Here is a 15921-nt window from a genome sequence, read left to right as displayed (position 1 = left end):
TCCCTTCTTGCAGAATAAAACACCAATATAAGCAAGTAATTTTGCAAGCACCAGAACGAATAAAGCCTTTCTTTTTTTTTTTTTACCGTGGATCGGTATCTCAAGATCGCTTGCAAGCTCTTACTAAGTCTTTGCTCACATCATTTGGGTCTCTTGGGTATGCCTTTCTCGGTGTCTCATGTGTGCACTCAAGCAGCACCCCTTTCTCCAGGCGTGGTTTCCTGGCCTGATTTTTGTAGAACTTGTATGAAGATAAAAGTTCTGCAGAGCACTGAGCCTCTATCAGTTCAGTTAAAGTCAGTGTTCAGGTCTAAGTTATTGAAAGAAGCATGATTTCACAAGCCTTGGTTCCTTAGAAAAACAGGCTGAAAATAGAGACAGAAGCAGTCGGTTTCAGATAAGCAGCAGCAGTATCATCTTTAATATTTTATTCAAATAACATTCTTAGCAAGCACCTCTTAGAGGCAGGCCAGTCTAGGGCAGAAACACCTGAGCTAGCTTTGAGGCCGGTAATGGGGGTACTAGAAGCAGAACAACTGCTCAGGTCAGTTTGTTTAAAAAGATAATTGTCAGTACTGCTTCTGATACTTGAGTTAACACATTAATCTAGGTGCCTTATGACATGCAGACATACTCTTGAGTTCTTCTGATTTTATAGATTTTTTTTCCCCGTTAGTGCTGTGAAGAGGGGGATGTGCTGCAGAGAGGTGTATCATCTCACAGTAGGTGTGAGTTTATGATAGCTGATGGAGAGCCCTAGTACTAGACCCCTAGGATCAAGTTTAAACCTGAAGCTTGGACCTTCCCAAATCAGGACCTGAGTTTGAAACCTGGCTGATTCTGCAGCTTGCATTCGTAGAGGCAAGTCAAGTAGAGTAAGATTATCTTAGAATTGGGTCTGGTAGCAATTAGCAATTTCGTGTTGCAAAATAAACACCTTCCCTTCCCTAATGAAGCAGCTCATATTTACATATGCACTGTGTTTCAGAAGCCCTAGTGGCTTCAGGGAAATCAAATCTGCTTTTCAAACAAGCCAGTTTCCACTCTGCAAATTGATTTTAGCCAGTATTGGAGCTTTGTCTGCGTTCAGATGGATCCTACAGCTGTGGGAGACAAACCTAGATGCCTACTGGTCTTTATTCTTCTCAGTCTAGACACTGTACAGGACTAAGAGATAAGTGTATTCTGTTCATCCATCTTATTGTCACAGAATTTTTGAGGCGTTTTAGAAAGTCACATTTGACTGCAAGTGTAATGTGTTTTGCAAAATATCAACTAGAGTCCTAAGTGTAATATTTGTAGTCTTTAATTACTTAGGCTATTCACAAAAACATCTTGTAGATGGATGCCATTTACAGGCAAGGAGTTTGCTGGATTGGTAGTTAAAAACAGCTCCTCTGCTCTTGCCCTGAAAAATTGCCTGAGCATATTTGATCTGAAAAGGCATGATGAATGTACCTCCGTGATCTTCAGAGTATCAGTTTTACATTGACTTGTTGGAACAATCCTGTCCCAAGGAGCCCCGTGAAAGCATTGGACCAATCTTTGGGAGGTAACTTCTTGAAATGGACACTTGAGGGAGTGAAAGGAAGTGAGAAGCAAGTGGTGTCAGGCAGCCTCACAGGCCTTAAGAGAATATGATACGCCATGCCATCTGGTAAAAAGATCTTCTGAGGTTTTGAGCTGTAACTTTTGCCCAGAGCTGATGAGACAAGCTGAGGGAAGACAGAAACCGGAGGAAGGATTACGGTGCGAGATGCCGCTGGCTGTCCAAAGCTGATGCGTAGCAGCTGGTGTTGTTGGCATTGCAGCGGTATTGTTGGCATGGTGGTATCGCTCCTTGGCGTCATGGATAGTGCAGCAATAGCAAGGAATTAGAAAAAGCTGTTTTCCATGCATCTGTTCGTCAACGTTTGTAGCCTTTTTTCTCAAAGACAGTGTAGCTTGGTGGGTTGGTAGCTCTTGTCCTGGCAGCATGGGTCACACTAGTGAAGTTGAGGACACAAGGCTTGCCTGCACTTAAGGAGCTGGGTGCTGCTGGGGGCACTGGCATGAGCAAGCAGAGCTGCAGGCTGCTGCGCGGGGCACTTGACATCTATGGCTAGGGAATTGAATTGAGCCCTCAGCTTCAGGTCTGCAGCTTGTTGTGGACAGCATTTCATAGTCCCCAAGTTAAGCTTCTGTAGAAATGTGCTTGTTTGTGAAATGAGCAGCATTCATCCTTCTCCCTGCTGGGAGAGGGGAAGGACAAATGTGAAGTGTTTTTCATTATCTTCTGGATGGTAGCGCGTCAGTGCAAAACAGTCATGCAGATGGTCCCATCTGTGCACCAGTTGAGTATTTGTTTCTTCACATGTGGCTGACTAGAATTTCAGATAATGCAGCACCTCTTCTGCGTTTTTTTTATGTGGAAGGTGGTATCTACTGACCTGCTGTTGTGACCAGCAGTCACTACAGTAAGTAAAGTACTAATGTACCCATGTTACTTGAAAACCGTAGAGACCTCTGTTGTAAGAGCAGAGGGGTTAAACTGGATTTTGTTCTGTTTTGAATACCCATCGGGGAGAAGCAGAGATCTGGTCAGTAATTGTCCCATAAAGATAAGTGCTTAGCTGGTCTTAGTCTAGTCCATCTCCATAGACCTTTCTCAAGAGGTTTGACATATGTGCCCTGGTTATGTGTTAACACAAGCTTGTTATGAGCTTTATTCAGAGTTCAGCGGCTGTGTTCAACAGGCATATCTATAAATTCTTAATATGAGGATGTTCCCATTTTTCCAAGGAAGTGCTGGCTTATTTCAGCTATGATAAAGCATCAGCTGAGAAGATCAACTTCTCATAAAGGAGGGGAAAAAAAGAAAAGCTGTGAGATGACCTCTCCTGCTGTGCCCGGCATCATGAGATGCTTTGATCTGCCACTCATCAGCCAAATTAAGGATGGCCTTCACATAGCTTCGGACACAGTTTTGCTGGAAAAGAGTATTTCGTAAATAAGCTGATTAGCTGCTTCACAGAAATGTCATTTTTGCTCTCAGTCTTGCTCTAGCCATCCTATTAAAGGGAGCAGTTCTGGAGCTGAGTGGTAGTTGCAACATTTACCTGTGCATGGGCCCCAGGTGAATTTGGTTCCTATCGTTTAATCAATGTAATCAATAAATCGGTTGCATGTGGCAATTTTTTTGTTCTGAGATTTTAAATTTACTGACTTATAGCCCTGAATGACTCAAAAGTACCTGTTAAAGGGATATAACTGTTAGTCTTCTGATGATAACACTTTTATGTGGTGAATGGATTAATATCAACCTTTGAATGTTTAAGCATAACATGTTTACTCATCACTGCCTTTTTGTTTACCTTAGTAGAGTGGGTTTGTTTGATGAAGGGTTCTGATGTGTAGACCAGATAGAAAGTGTATTAGTTATATACACTTATATACATTAATATAAAAATAACTTCTTAAGGAGAAAGCAGCTTAATAAGATTTAACATCTCTGCAGAAGACTGAGTGTTCTTCAGTTGTCATGATTTCGTAGGGAGCTGAGTGCTGTTGTGACAAATTCCTGCGTATAATATGTAAGAGAAGAAATTCCTTTCCGTGTGTGCTCCAGACAACATGTATGTACTGTCTCTTGAACAGAGAATGTATAAATTGTATCATTGGTCTTTGTCAACAAATTGTGCAAATAAATACTTGCACTGATCAACAGGTTAAAAATAAAATCTGCGTGCAGTTACTGCATAGGCAGCGGGCTTGTGCCCTTTTTTTAGATAAAAGCCTCTGATGTTCCAGACAGAGAGCCAGGTTCTCATCCCTGTGGTATTTAATTCCCCTGGCTTCATTTGCACTTCTCTTTATTTCCCGTGGTAAAAAAGTGCTGTCAACCCAAGTGATTTTTATAGTCTGGCTTAGATTTACTTCCGCCAGACTAAATGAGATTTTTTCAAAAGTGGGAAAAAGCTAGACTTCTTATTATCGCAAGCTCAGCACAGACCCAGGAAAAAAAATACTATTTAAAATTTACCCAGCCAGTTCTCTGAACTTGCTAACTACATGGCTTCAAGAGTACTTATACTGTTATAAATGGGAGGGAGGGTCTGTAGTCAGGGAGGGAAGTAGCATGTTAACAATAGGGACAGATGCATTTGTTGTCAGATATGACGTGGTAATTTGATGCCGACGTATAGTACTTTTGCAGTCACTTTGGTTTAAATTGATGAGATTTTTCAAAAGGAGCACAAGCGATTTAGGAATAGGAGTTCCATCTGAAAAATTAGAAACAGACTCATCCATTCCCTCAGATCACTGGGATTAATTGCTGAAGACACTTTAGACGCTTCTTTCCCACTGAAATTGATTAGAGTAGCTTTTTGCATTTGCATATCTGATCAGGTTAAGCCTAAGTTTTCTGTTGTGTTTTGTTTAAATTACTGATGAACTTTTTCAAGATCCTATCTGTAGGACAAAATACATTTAGAAATCCCTGGCAGCTACTTGCTGTGGTTAGCTACACTATACTTTTATTTAGAATCCTGTGTCAACTTCGAGTTACTTACTCACAACGATAAACCAACAGAAGTCCGTGTGGTAAGTGTACCTCAATGGCTATGTCTGGAGACAAGGGCTGGCCAAGTGGTGAATCGGTTGGCTGACCTAAGGTAAGCGTCGTGGCCGTAGATCTGGTATGTGGATCTATGCAAGCAATTCACTCTTGAGCTGCTCTGTTTCCTTGGGTATTTTGGGGGGAAGATAATGGCAGCAAGTATGGCTTTGCTGCCTCACTGAGCTCCTCGGAGACGGGAGGAATGTGGGCACGCTTGAGATCTGGGTGAGGTGAGATGAACAGTCTGATTTGAGGTCTGTGTAGGCTTGTAGTAATCTTTAGTGGGGGTTTCATTTCCACGCTTGAGAAGCTTGCAGTGTGTCCTGCATCTGCAGGAATGCTACAGCCTTTTGGAGGAGGAGAGAACTTGGTTAAGTCAACTTTTTGATCTGGCCAGCAGTTGATTAAGCCCTTAAATCATTACTGACAGGAGAGCTGGGTAGCACAGCCACTTATTTAATCCACTTTCCCAAGTGACTTACACCAGCTTGCTGCTCTCCAAGCATCTTTATAACTCGTTGTAGGCTGTCTTGCAAAGAGGGAGGCCTGAGGATCGATTTTGAATACTAAATAACGGCTTGCAGCATTAGTGCTGTGTTGGGTCCAAAGCTGTTTTTCCTTGAGCCTTACGAGTAGTAGACATTAACAGCTCTGTTAGGAGAGTGGGGTGCACTGGCCAGTTTATCTAATGTAGTTATTTTTGTGTGCTTGTCCTCCAACCTTTGCATCATTCTCTTTTGTCAGATCCTGGAGGCTAAGCAGGACTCTTTCTTGCTCTTTTGAAGCCATGTGTGCCCCAGATAACACCCCAAACACAGTGCAGTGCTTCTTAGCTAGTGAGGCATGAGCCAGAAATGGGTTGTGGGAGAACCTAACAAGTTTTTGTTACATCGGCGGCATGTTTAGCTGGGAGAGAGGCTGTGACCCAGGAGAGAGAAGCCTGCTTACTGCCTTTCCCCCTTGTCTCTGTGCTCCCCTGCTTGCTCCCTGCCCAGCTCTGTCCCAAGGCAGGAGAAGCGAGATGTTTGAGGGAGGTGCAGTGCTGGCTTCAGGCTCTGCTCGAAACTGTGTCGCCTTTGGGGCTGAAATAAGGAAAGAAAAATGAAGGCAAGGTCGAAGGCTTCATGCCAGCCATCAGATGCTTTTTTTTTCCCGGTTATACTCTTGCTAGGTGTAACGCGTGTTGATGCATGTCGTAGCGCACTGAGCCCCAGCGCTCTCCCACGAGCCGCTGGCTTCGTGCGACTCTGCGCTGACCTGGGGGATTGCGAAGCCGTTTGCAAGCCGTGCCGGTGTTGTCTCTGCAGAGAGCAGCATTGCGTTTTTAGTCTGTCTGGCAAAACCAACTGACCCAGCCACCAAGAGATACAATTGGAAACAGTAATTGCATTTGGTCCTCTTTAATTATAACTGTGGCTGCTCCAGACAAGTGGAGGAAAGAGTGGTTTTCTTGTTTTTCAGCTAAAGGGAGTTTAGAGGGGTTTTTTTCTGGCTCGGCAACCACGCTTTGGCAGCTCTCTTTTCCATGATTAGCTGGTGAGGGGTGATGTTAACTGTCACCAACACCTGTGGTCAGGAAGTGTCGTGATCTAAGTTAATCACTGCTATAAATGAAGACGGGCAGGGGAAGCAAAGGCAGGGCTTTAGCACGTGGTGTGCTTTCGATTTTCGGCGATGGCCGGTCCAGCCCGAGGGTGCGGGATGTTTGTTTCTAGAGGGGTTATTTCCTGCGTGTTTCGCCTTCTCCCAGCATTGCATCGAGTCGGCACGGCTGTTTTGGCCTGCCTCGCCCTGGCGTGGGTGTGCATGTCGGTCATCCGGTCTTGCAAGGACCGCTTGGAGCAGGAACCGACCCCAAGGTCCGAGCTCCTCCGCTCCTGCTCCGTGCCGGCTGGCGTTTCGCCAGCGCTCGCTGTTGCTGAGCTCCGACAGCGGCGGAGATGTGACCAGAGCTCAGTTTCAGCTTGGAGGAGCTATAAGTGATGGTGGAAAAGAGCAGTAGGTCCAGCCACTGGAAAAGATGCCTTAGAAGTGGATGCTGGGTGGGAGGGCAGAGCGGCTGGAGATGGGTGGGAACAGGGAGGAAGCCGTGCGGTGATAACTTTTGGAAAAATCAACTGCATTAGGTCCTGTCAAAGGAAGAAAGCCATAGGGGAAAAAGTTGGGATGGAGCAAGAGAGGGGAAGACAGTGTAGCAAGAGCACTGACAATATCAGCTCTATTTTTTTAAGCAAATTGTTTGGAATTTACATGACTACGATATATTGGCATCCTGTGCAGTACCACTCTTCTATTTGAACGAGGAGGCTGTGTATTAATTCTTGATAAATGCAAGGGGGGGGAAAGTGCTGAGAGGCAGCAGTGATTGAAGCAAGTTTCGAAACAGAAGTGTTTTTTTTTTAAATAAATTAAAACTCATCTTTTTCCTTGAAACGCCAGCAACATTACCTAAGAAAGGATGTATGTGTAAAAAACCAAACTATGTTCCACAAACAAAATTGTGTATTATTGGCGCAGCTTTTTAGAGCAGCTGTAATAGCACAGCTGGAGGAACTCCTGGGGAACCTATAAAAATCTGTGTATAATTAATACTGCTCTTTACGCAAAGAGGAAAAAATAAAGGGATGTCAGCAAATTAGGAAAAATTAGCTGAGTAACTCAGCAAAGTATGCAACTTTCAGAATTAGTGGAATACTGGCAAAAAAGTTTCCTGAAAAGTTCCTGCTTTCATGGAAAATGCTACTTCTTTTTTTTTTAAAAAAAAAAAACAAAGGACTGCTCTTCCTGAAGAAGTTCAAGCTGTCAAATCCCTGAATGCTTTTCAAGCATCTCAGTAAGGAGCAGCTAAGTGAGCCTGCCCTTAATCAGGGTGGCACAAACTGTAATCTGATACTGCACATATTGAAAGAAAAGGAAAAGGAAGGGATATTCCTTTCATCCCTTTTAAAGCCGCTATCTTTATAGCTTTTTCCTTGTATTGTACGTTTTCATGGAAAGAAAAACTCAGGACTGTTTTGTAGTTTCTGAAAGTGATCACACCCTTTTTCTACTGGATCCTCAGAACAGAGCAGTATGAAGTGCAAGGGTTTTTTTTAAGTATTGTTTCAGTTTTTCTGTTGGACGCAGTGTTGCCATGAAGGTTTTGACCTGACTCCTGAGTGCTCAGTAATGCCTACCGTCTTCTTTGACAGGTGCTACTTTGGAGTACATCCCTCACGGCCAACTTGCAAACACCCACTTGGCATCAAATTTGCGAACTCTGAAATTGGAGCAGGACATTGGGCCGGTTCAGGAAGAGAGAAAGACACCTCTGGTAGAAGCAGTTCGGGGAAGGAAATGCTTCTCTTCTCAGGACAAAACTCTAGCTCCGATTAATCTAACAGATGACCAGCTTGCTTCTGGCCTCTACGGTAATAACTGGATTAGATATATCTTTTTTCATGCTGACGGAGTTTGAATGTGAAACATAATTAAAGTCTTCCTGTTTCATGCTTACAGATTGGTTTAAAAGTTATTTCAGTGAATATTAAAGCTAAAAAGCCCTGCCTCGATTGAACCTCCTCACCATGTTGGATAGGCTATTGTTAAATATCCTGCTTCAGCTCTGGCAATAGACTGCTGTTATTTAATCTCAAGAATTAGGATTGTCTTGACAGACCAAAATAACCAGTTTCAATATTAGAAATCCTTGACAGACAGCAAAGCAAAAAGTGTCTTTTCCTAAAGTTTTCTGAAGCATCATAAAGATTACCAGCATGCTGGGGGATGGGAAAATTAGTCTGTGTTAGTTTACTATTTCTAGAGTTGTTTTTGGAAGTGTTCTTTTATATTTCTAGTGTGCATGTAACACCATGACTGTGTATAAAAAGATTATTCAAAGATTAAAATGATAAAAAATCAAAAGATTATTTATTTATTATTAAACCTCAGCTCCAGTTGATAATTAAATTGAAAGTTATTTGTTTTGAAGAATTATCTAAAGCATCTGCAGCCAGAGTTGGCGACAAATTTGTACTGACACATGTGCTTTCTCACTCTTTTCCACAGTATGTACGAATAATGAAAATACACTCAAATCTATCATGAAGAAAAGGGATGGAAAAAAGGATTTGAACAACGCAAAGAAGAACCTACAGTTTGTTGGCATAAATGGCGGGTAAGTGGCCTTCCCCGCCCACTCCCCCAAATAAAATAAAAAGTCTGTCTAATCAAGTCATTGGAGTACTTTCACACTGGGAAAGGAAGAAAAAACCTTGGAGTTTAAGTATAGCTGTTGCCTCTACTTCAGACCGAGACTCAGCCATTGAGCTGAAGGGTAGGAGGGAAAAATTAATCATTTAAGCCCGCCTTAAACTTCTGACAGCCCTTTGTGTGTATGTGTTTATTGTCTTGAGTGGAAGTTGTAAGTCGAACTTGGAATCAATCTTAAGTACTTGCATATTAGGTCACTGCCAAATTTAACACAAGAAAATGAAGCAAACAAAAAACCATGGGAATGTTTCTCAGGCGATATATTAGTAAATAAAACTTTAATATGTCTTTGGCAGTCTACATAAGCACCATTGTGCTATTAGGAAAATACAGTAAGAGATGGTGTTGCCTGAGAATTAGCTTCTCTGGGTTTGTGCTAGAGAAATATGAAAAATATCTAAATGCTGAAAACAGTTCTTTGTTTGAATCTTGTTTTAAAATATTACTTGCCATTTGGAGAATGTTACAGAGAATTTCCAAATACTTTCACCAAATGGTTTTTATATAGCTTTGCTGTGCTGACCTGTTCCTCAAATTAATTTTTCTTTATTAAAAATGCCATGTGCAATATATAGTCTAAATACTGCAATTATTGATCTCATACATATGGGTTAAAATTGTGATTACTTGTAGTGGGGGGCTGTTGTCACTCATGTATCATTGTTGTACATTAGAAAAATAGGCTTAGTACTTTAGCTTAGTAGCTGTTGAGGTTTGAGAGTTACGGTAAATCATTAAAAATAGCTTTATAATTGTCCAGATCACTTATTTTTCACCTAAAATCTCAAAAAAATGTTTTGGATCATCGCTGGAAAGACTTTCTTAAATTGTGGCCCTTGTCTCTAGATAGGTTTCTTGGCTCCCCTCTTTCTACCTGCCTAGTAAGGCAACAACACAGGTTTACTCTGAGCAGAACATTTTGGGGCTATCTGCAGGCAATGCCTGATGGAGTGTACGATTTCTGTTAAAATAAGCTTCCTTCTTAATTCTTTCATTTTACAGTGTGCATATAATACACACAATGTCAGCATGAAGGGATTTATGGAGAGCCCTTAGGTGACAGTGACACTTTAATAGATAGTCTTGCAGATTTAAAGAAGGAATTAAAAAAATGAGTTTTACTCCTTTCAGATTAAAATGCACTACGATAAGAAATGGTTTCCCAGAGTTATCTCAGCAAGGGACAAAACACTGTGTGTTTCTGCTGTTCTGTTAGTCCAAAACTAAGCTTTTGGGTCAGTGGAACGTGTGTGACTGTGTGCATGCATACTTTCCTGAGTGCCTTTTGCAACCACCGTCTGCTGATAAAAGCTTTTTGGAAAGCTTTTTGACTACTTTGGGTCAACACTGCTTAGTTGCGTTTGAAATAACCCCCAAACCTCTTTGCCTTTGAGCTGTCTTGGTGGTTCATAAGGAATCGTCAAGCTGTTTGAGCGGAAAAGGAAGGAATAAGCGTGCCCAAAGCGTCTTTGAGCTGGTGCGGGGCACGTCAGCACCACGCGTTGCTGCTGCGGAGCGAACCGCCGCCTCTGCCCGCCCCCCTCTCGCCCTAGGTACGAGACCACGTCGAGCGACGAGTCCAGCTCCGAGGAGAGCTCCTCCTCGGACTCGGAGGAGGAGTGCGAAGGCGGCGAGTACCCCCGCGCCGGGGCGCAGCGCCAGGAGCTGGGGCCGCCCGGGCTCGGCGCCCCCCAGGTCCGCGCCGGGGATGGCCCCCCGCCCGAGTGCGAGGCCGAGGAGGTGGAGATCCGGGAGAGGTACGGCGCGGTTCCTCCCCGTAGCACCCGCGCCCAGCAGCGACGGGCGCGCGCTCGTCTGCGCCGTGAGCACCGGGCCGCTCCAGTGCTGGCGGAGGAATCGCAGAGCCAATTCCCTTGTCAGCGGCTGAGTGCAAAGCCCTGCTTGTAAATTGTAATTTACACTTAGTCTGAGCAGGGCTTATCAGGAAAGCATATTTTAACTGTTCATCAGGAAGCTTTGTGAAAACACTGTGCTTGGCAAGCTGGGATTCCAGCGTATGAATCTGATACTTTCCCAAATCTGTTATCTGTCTGCACATATTAAAAATGTAACCATATATGGCAGTCTGCGGTAACCAGAGACGGCTTTTTGGCAAAATGATTCTTTGTGAGCTGTGAGAACCTGTCAGAGGCGATCCTTCCCGACACAGACCCCAGCACCGCTCCACGATCCACTTACACCGAGTCCCGGGTTGCTCCTTGCCAGGAGCGCCTGTCCCTGATAACAAGTGGTGCTCGTCTGGAAGCAGACAGAGCCTTATTAATGACATAGTCTGCAAAAGTTTGGGTAAATAAGTGAGTCTTGAACCGTGCCCACGAGATCGGCAGTCTGCTTGCAGCACACCTTCCGTTTCCACCTTCGGCATCACCTCAGCCTTAGCTGACCACGCTTGGTGACGCAATGGAGGGCAGCAGCACGGAGGCAGTGCCGTCCCGGGACTGCACGCTACAAACCTGCCATCACACCCGTTCAGCACATCATGGCCACGTTACTTGTCAAGTTGCTGGATAATGAGCTACGTAAGATAGCATTTGACAGGCAAGGCGTATGTTTTTAACACGTGGAAAGCATGGTGTGTTTTTACTGATTCTTGGTTAGTGAATGGGCAAAAAAAAATACAAGTATAGACCACAGTGAAATATCTAGTGAAGGGATATTTTATAGATACAGAAGCTGCAAAATGTTTAGAAGTGCGCAAGCTTGGAAAATTGCATAAGTAGAATAATAATAGTAAAAGAGTAAAGAAAACACTAGTATGTCATGTTTCAGGGGAGATGCAGCTTAGTAATAAAACCTGTATGTAATTATCAACTGCTAAGTAAAAGTGATGCAGAAATACGTAATTAAGGGCTATTTGTAGGAGCTGTGAGTTTTAAAGTGCTCAAAGTAGCTGTCTAACTTACATTTAACATAGAAAGAGATGATAGTGAAGAAAGGCAGGGGGACTGCTTAGGTAGTCATGTGTGCACGAGAGCTGTGTGCTCAGCCAGCTTGGCTGCCTTGACGGCAGTCTTCAGGAACAAGATGCAGTTGCACGGCAGCGTGGAGCCAAATGGATCTGTGCAGTTAGCTAGGAGGGACATCTCTTTTCCCTGGAACCACCAAAAGCTGGGGTATAGCCCCGAAAGGCTGAAATGTCTACCCTACAACTGAGTGCGTCAGACTCTAAACTGTTTTGAAAAATTCTCTTGGGAAATTGCCATTACTGTCTCTGGCAGGGTCTAAGTGGAGACTGTTTGCCGTAGCCCAGCACCTCATGTAGCGTGGGGTGTGTCTGTCTTTACCTTTACATCTTCCCTGAGTTTTGAAATTTGTGGTGGGAAGGGGACAGAGGTGGAGGTGGAAAAGTGGAGGTGGTCTGGAGAAACTGGGTTAAACTTCCGAAGCAGGACGGGAAAGGCTGGTTCTGGTGAATGAGGTAAAATGGGAAAAAGCAAGGGGCCGCCACCTAAGCCATTTCCCACTTACTAATTCCATTGTCCTAAAGTATTTCTTAATCAGTATTTCTTCTTTTTAACCAAATAATCAAAACACAGAATGTAATACGTGTTGTGCAATAAGAGCAATAAGTATGAATTTCCACTAGGAAAGGGTTCACAAGTCTAAAATACAGAAGTAGAATGTTGCCTGCTCCCCATTAATATTGATCCTCCCACATGCATCTGGGAAGCATATTTCTGCTCCGTGCCCAGGTCTGCCGTGCAGCCAGCAGCAGTGCTGCTCCCCATACGGGAGTCTCCGGTGAGAGCAGCTGCCAGAACGGGTTCTGCGTCTCGGCAGTTTATGGCCTGCCTAGAAACATTCATTCCCATGTTAATTTTGGAAAGGTAAATGTTTCTACGTGACAGGAGAAAAATTTATGTGTGCCGTGTCTTCTGCTGCCTTTCTCAGATACGAACTAAGCGAAAAGATGCTCTCTGCTTGTCACCTACTTAGAAACAACATTGATGACCCCAAGGCCTTGACCAACAAAGATGTGGTAAGCAATGCAAAGCAATGTTCTCCCTGAACTACAGCAGAGAAATTTCAAGGAGGGATAACTTCTTGTTTTCCAGGACAGAACTGCAGTAGCTAGGCAGATGAGGATATCATCTTCCCTGGAAGAGCCACAAAATGCTTTGGTTTTTTTGTTTTTTAATCAGGAGACTTTTGTCTAAAGAGCGTCCTTGTGCTTCGTGTGCTGGGGTGTTTTCATTGCAAGGCGTATGTACAAAAATAGTAACGTGAAAGTGCAGTTTCAACACATCCATGCGTTCCCCTGTTATTTTTATAACTTGTGTTAGCACAGCTGTAGGTGGCACACAGGCCTCACTTTAAGAAAATCCATGGGGTGAGGAGACAGTTTCTTTCAGTGACAAAAGCACAGAGTCTGCTCTGCCTCTCTCCAAGCACAGTAATGTGTGCTGCTTCTGTTTTGCTCACTGTGCTGATATCCTTAATGGAGTGCAAAAGAGACAAAGGAGGATTCATTGCTGATATTAACTTTCAAGAAATAGTGTTGTGTTTGCTGCATGTAGGAATTGCCCGTGTTATTTTGTGAGGGCGTTCTGAAAGCAAATGAATACCAGTCGCTGTTTGGTGATACGAAATTGCATTTTGCATTTGTGATAGTGGTGCTGTGATGTAAAATGCAATAATCCAGTGCCAGGCTCCTCTGCCACAGAGCATCTACGGCTTTTTAAGGACACTAGTATTGTGTATGTCTAACTCTGACACTTCTGGGCCAGGAAATGTTCTGAAAGGTTGGTTAACACAAGTGTGAGAGGTAATTTCTAGTTCTGTGTCAATCCTTCAGGAGTAATTTTGGCATTAAAACAACAAATGTTTCAGGCCCAGTGGGAGTTGAAAGTGTCAGAAAAGGCACAATCAGGTGATAATTTCTGCCTTGGAAGTGTAATTTAAACTTAGGTGTTAATTTCTTCAAGTGTTCACTAGCACAAATGGGGCTTTGTAGCTGGAAACTGCAGACTAATCAGCTCTTGTTCCCCTGTCTCTCTTGGAAGGAACCGTTGACCAAAAAGGGTAACCAGTAGTACAATTAGGGATCTGTATAAATTGTCCCAGCCGTTTCCATTGTAGCTGCTGTTTTGGGATGTCTCGTTACAGACTACTTGAATGAAAAAAGGTGTATCCTTTTCTTATAATGCATGTGATATTGTGTGTGTAAAAATGTCTTAGTGCCGTTTTGGCACTCATTAATTTCTAAAACCAAAACATATTTTTATTGTGACACTCTAAGGCCACTTTTCTGTTTCAGTTCTGCATGTTCACAACATATGTGGTCTCTGACACAAATGGATTGAACTCTGTAATTTTTTATTACAGAAGTACTGATATAGAGGTGTGTAAAATACTGACCCCTGGCCAGACATGGATCTCTCTGAGAGCTAGTGGTACAGATCCACTGGATTTTCTCTAGAGCCTAGAAAAAAGTGAGGAATATCTGCTTTGCAGAATCACCCTTGAACTGGCTGATCATTTTGCAGGTGGGGGTTTCTGTGAAGAGGAGCAGGGCGCGATGGTCCTTCCTTGTAATAATGGGCTGGCAGAGATGGCTCACAGCTAGGTCTGCTGAACCTACGTTGTTCCCAATGGAGTGTTGTCCGGCCTAAGAGGCTCCCGACTCTCCCCAGTCAATCCATACCAATGAGAAAGTTTATCCTGAATGTCTAACTTGCACCTTTTTGTTGCAGCTTAAATCCATCACTGCTGTAGCCATCCATCCCAGATGTGAAGAACAGGTTCTTTCTTTTCTCTTTGCAGCAGCCTTTTACATTGTGAAATGTTACTGTGTTCCTTTGCCCCGTTATTCTTTCAGCTAAATATCTCTGGTCCTTCCTGTCTTTCCTGTAGGTCAGATTTCCTTGACTTCTAATCATTCTTGCTGCTGACCTTTGAACCCATTTGGACTGCAATCAGTGATCAGACCAGACAATATAGTCCAGCAGTTGCCTTCCCTGTGCTAGGCAGGGAGAAGGGACTGTGTTACATGCCCTGCAAGCTGTAAACCTATTTATGCGCCCCAGTATAGTATTTGACTTTTACACCATGAAGGCATCATCATCATCATGTTGTTGACTCTGGTTCACGTTGTGATCCTCTGTAATGCCCAGCTCTTTGCCTGCAGAACTGCTCTCTAGCTGGTTCTCCTATCTTTTGTTTGTGGATTTGATAATTCATGCCTCAGGATTGAGCCTAATTGACTCAACAATGCACATTGTTTTACTTCCTCAGAAATATATGTTTCCATTGCTCTTAGTCTGAGGTACATCACTTATAAAGTGGGTTAAGTATTTTATGGAAATGGTTGCTCCAAGCCTTATTTCTGTTCACCTGTATCTGATACCCATTAATTCTGGGGGTAGTCCCATCTTAAAATGTAGTTCTATCAAAGGATTCCTGAAATGAAGTGAAATAGGAGGAGGTAAACAATTGGTGTTTAAAAGGGAGATTTAGTCAGAGGGAAAGCATCAGATCTTGTATCTTGTTTGTGAGCTGAATACTTTCTGCCCACATTTGACTAAAAAAGGCCTGGCCTCCTGCATTGCTGACTTGTGGGATGGAAAATCCTTTAAATAGAATGTGCATATGTAAATTTTTTCTGTCTTGGTTTTGGCAGAGGTTTTGTTTAAATACCATCCAGCATGAGTGGTTTCGTGTCTCAAGTCAGAAGTCCGCTGTTCCTGAAATGGTCGGAGACTACATAACTGCTTTTGAAGAGATTTCTCCTGCTGTCCTCAGACATATAATCAATATGGCAGATGGAAATGGAAACACAGCTCTGCATTACAGCGTCTCACATTCTAACTTCGAAATTGTAAAGCTCCTTTTGGATGCAAGTAGGTTGGCTGTTTGCTTTTTTTTTTTTTTCTTTCTTTTTTTCAGTCCTCACAGGTCAAATTCTTGATGAGCAAGAGGATGAGTTTGGCTTTTTGCAGCAGAAAAGTATTTGAAGTGCAGTTGTATGGTGGCTCACCTGAATAGTCTGGAATCCCTGTTTTTGGTGCTAGCTTTAGAGATGGTGGTGATGGTTCTTGCAGAAGTTACAG

General features: G+C 43.3%; 1 protein-coding gene across 5 annotated transcripts in view; it reads left to right on the top strand.

The window, feature by feature from the left end:
- Window positions 1-15921, top strand: part of KANK1 (KN motif and ankyrin repeat domains 1) — a 130230-nt gene that overhangs the window by 106506 nt on the left and 7803 nt on the right. For 4 of the 5 annotated variants that reach the window (XM_064501458.1, XM_064501459.1, XM_026100516.2 and 1 more), the window contains 5 exons: window positions 7792-8010; window positions 8648-8756; window positions 10405-10608; window positions 12764-12851; window positions 15492-15711. In XM_064501458.1, coding sequence (XP_064357528.1) covers window positions 7792-8010; window positions 8648-8756; window positions 10405-10608; window positions 12764-12851; window positions 15492-15711 — 840 coding nt within the window. The remainder of the gene's footprint in view (window positions 1-7791; window positions 8011-8647; window positions 8757-10404; window positions 10609-12763; window positions 12852-15491; window positions 15712-15921) is intronic. The other variant, XM_064501460.1, reaches the window with a different exon arrangement.

Source organism: Dromaius novaehollandiae, chromosome Z, assembly GCF_036370855.1.
Source record: "Dromaius novaehollandiae isolate bDroNov1 chromosome Z, bDroNov1.hap1, whole genome shotgun sequence".
NCBI lineage: Eukaryota > Metazoa > Chordata > Aves > Casuariiformes > Dromaiidae > Dromaius > Dromaius novaehollandiae.
This window is presented reverse-complemented; position numbering and strand designations above follow the sequence as displayed.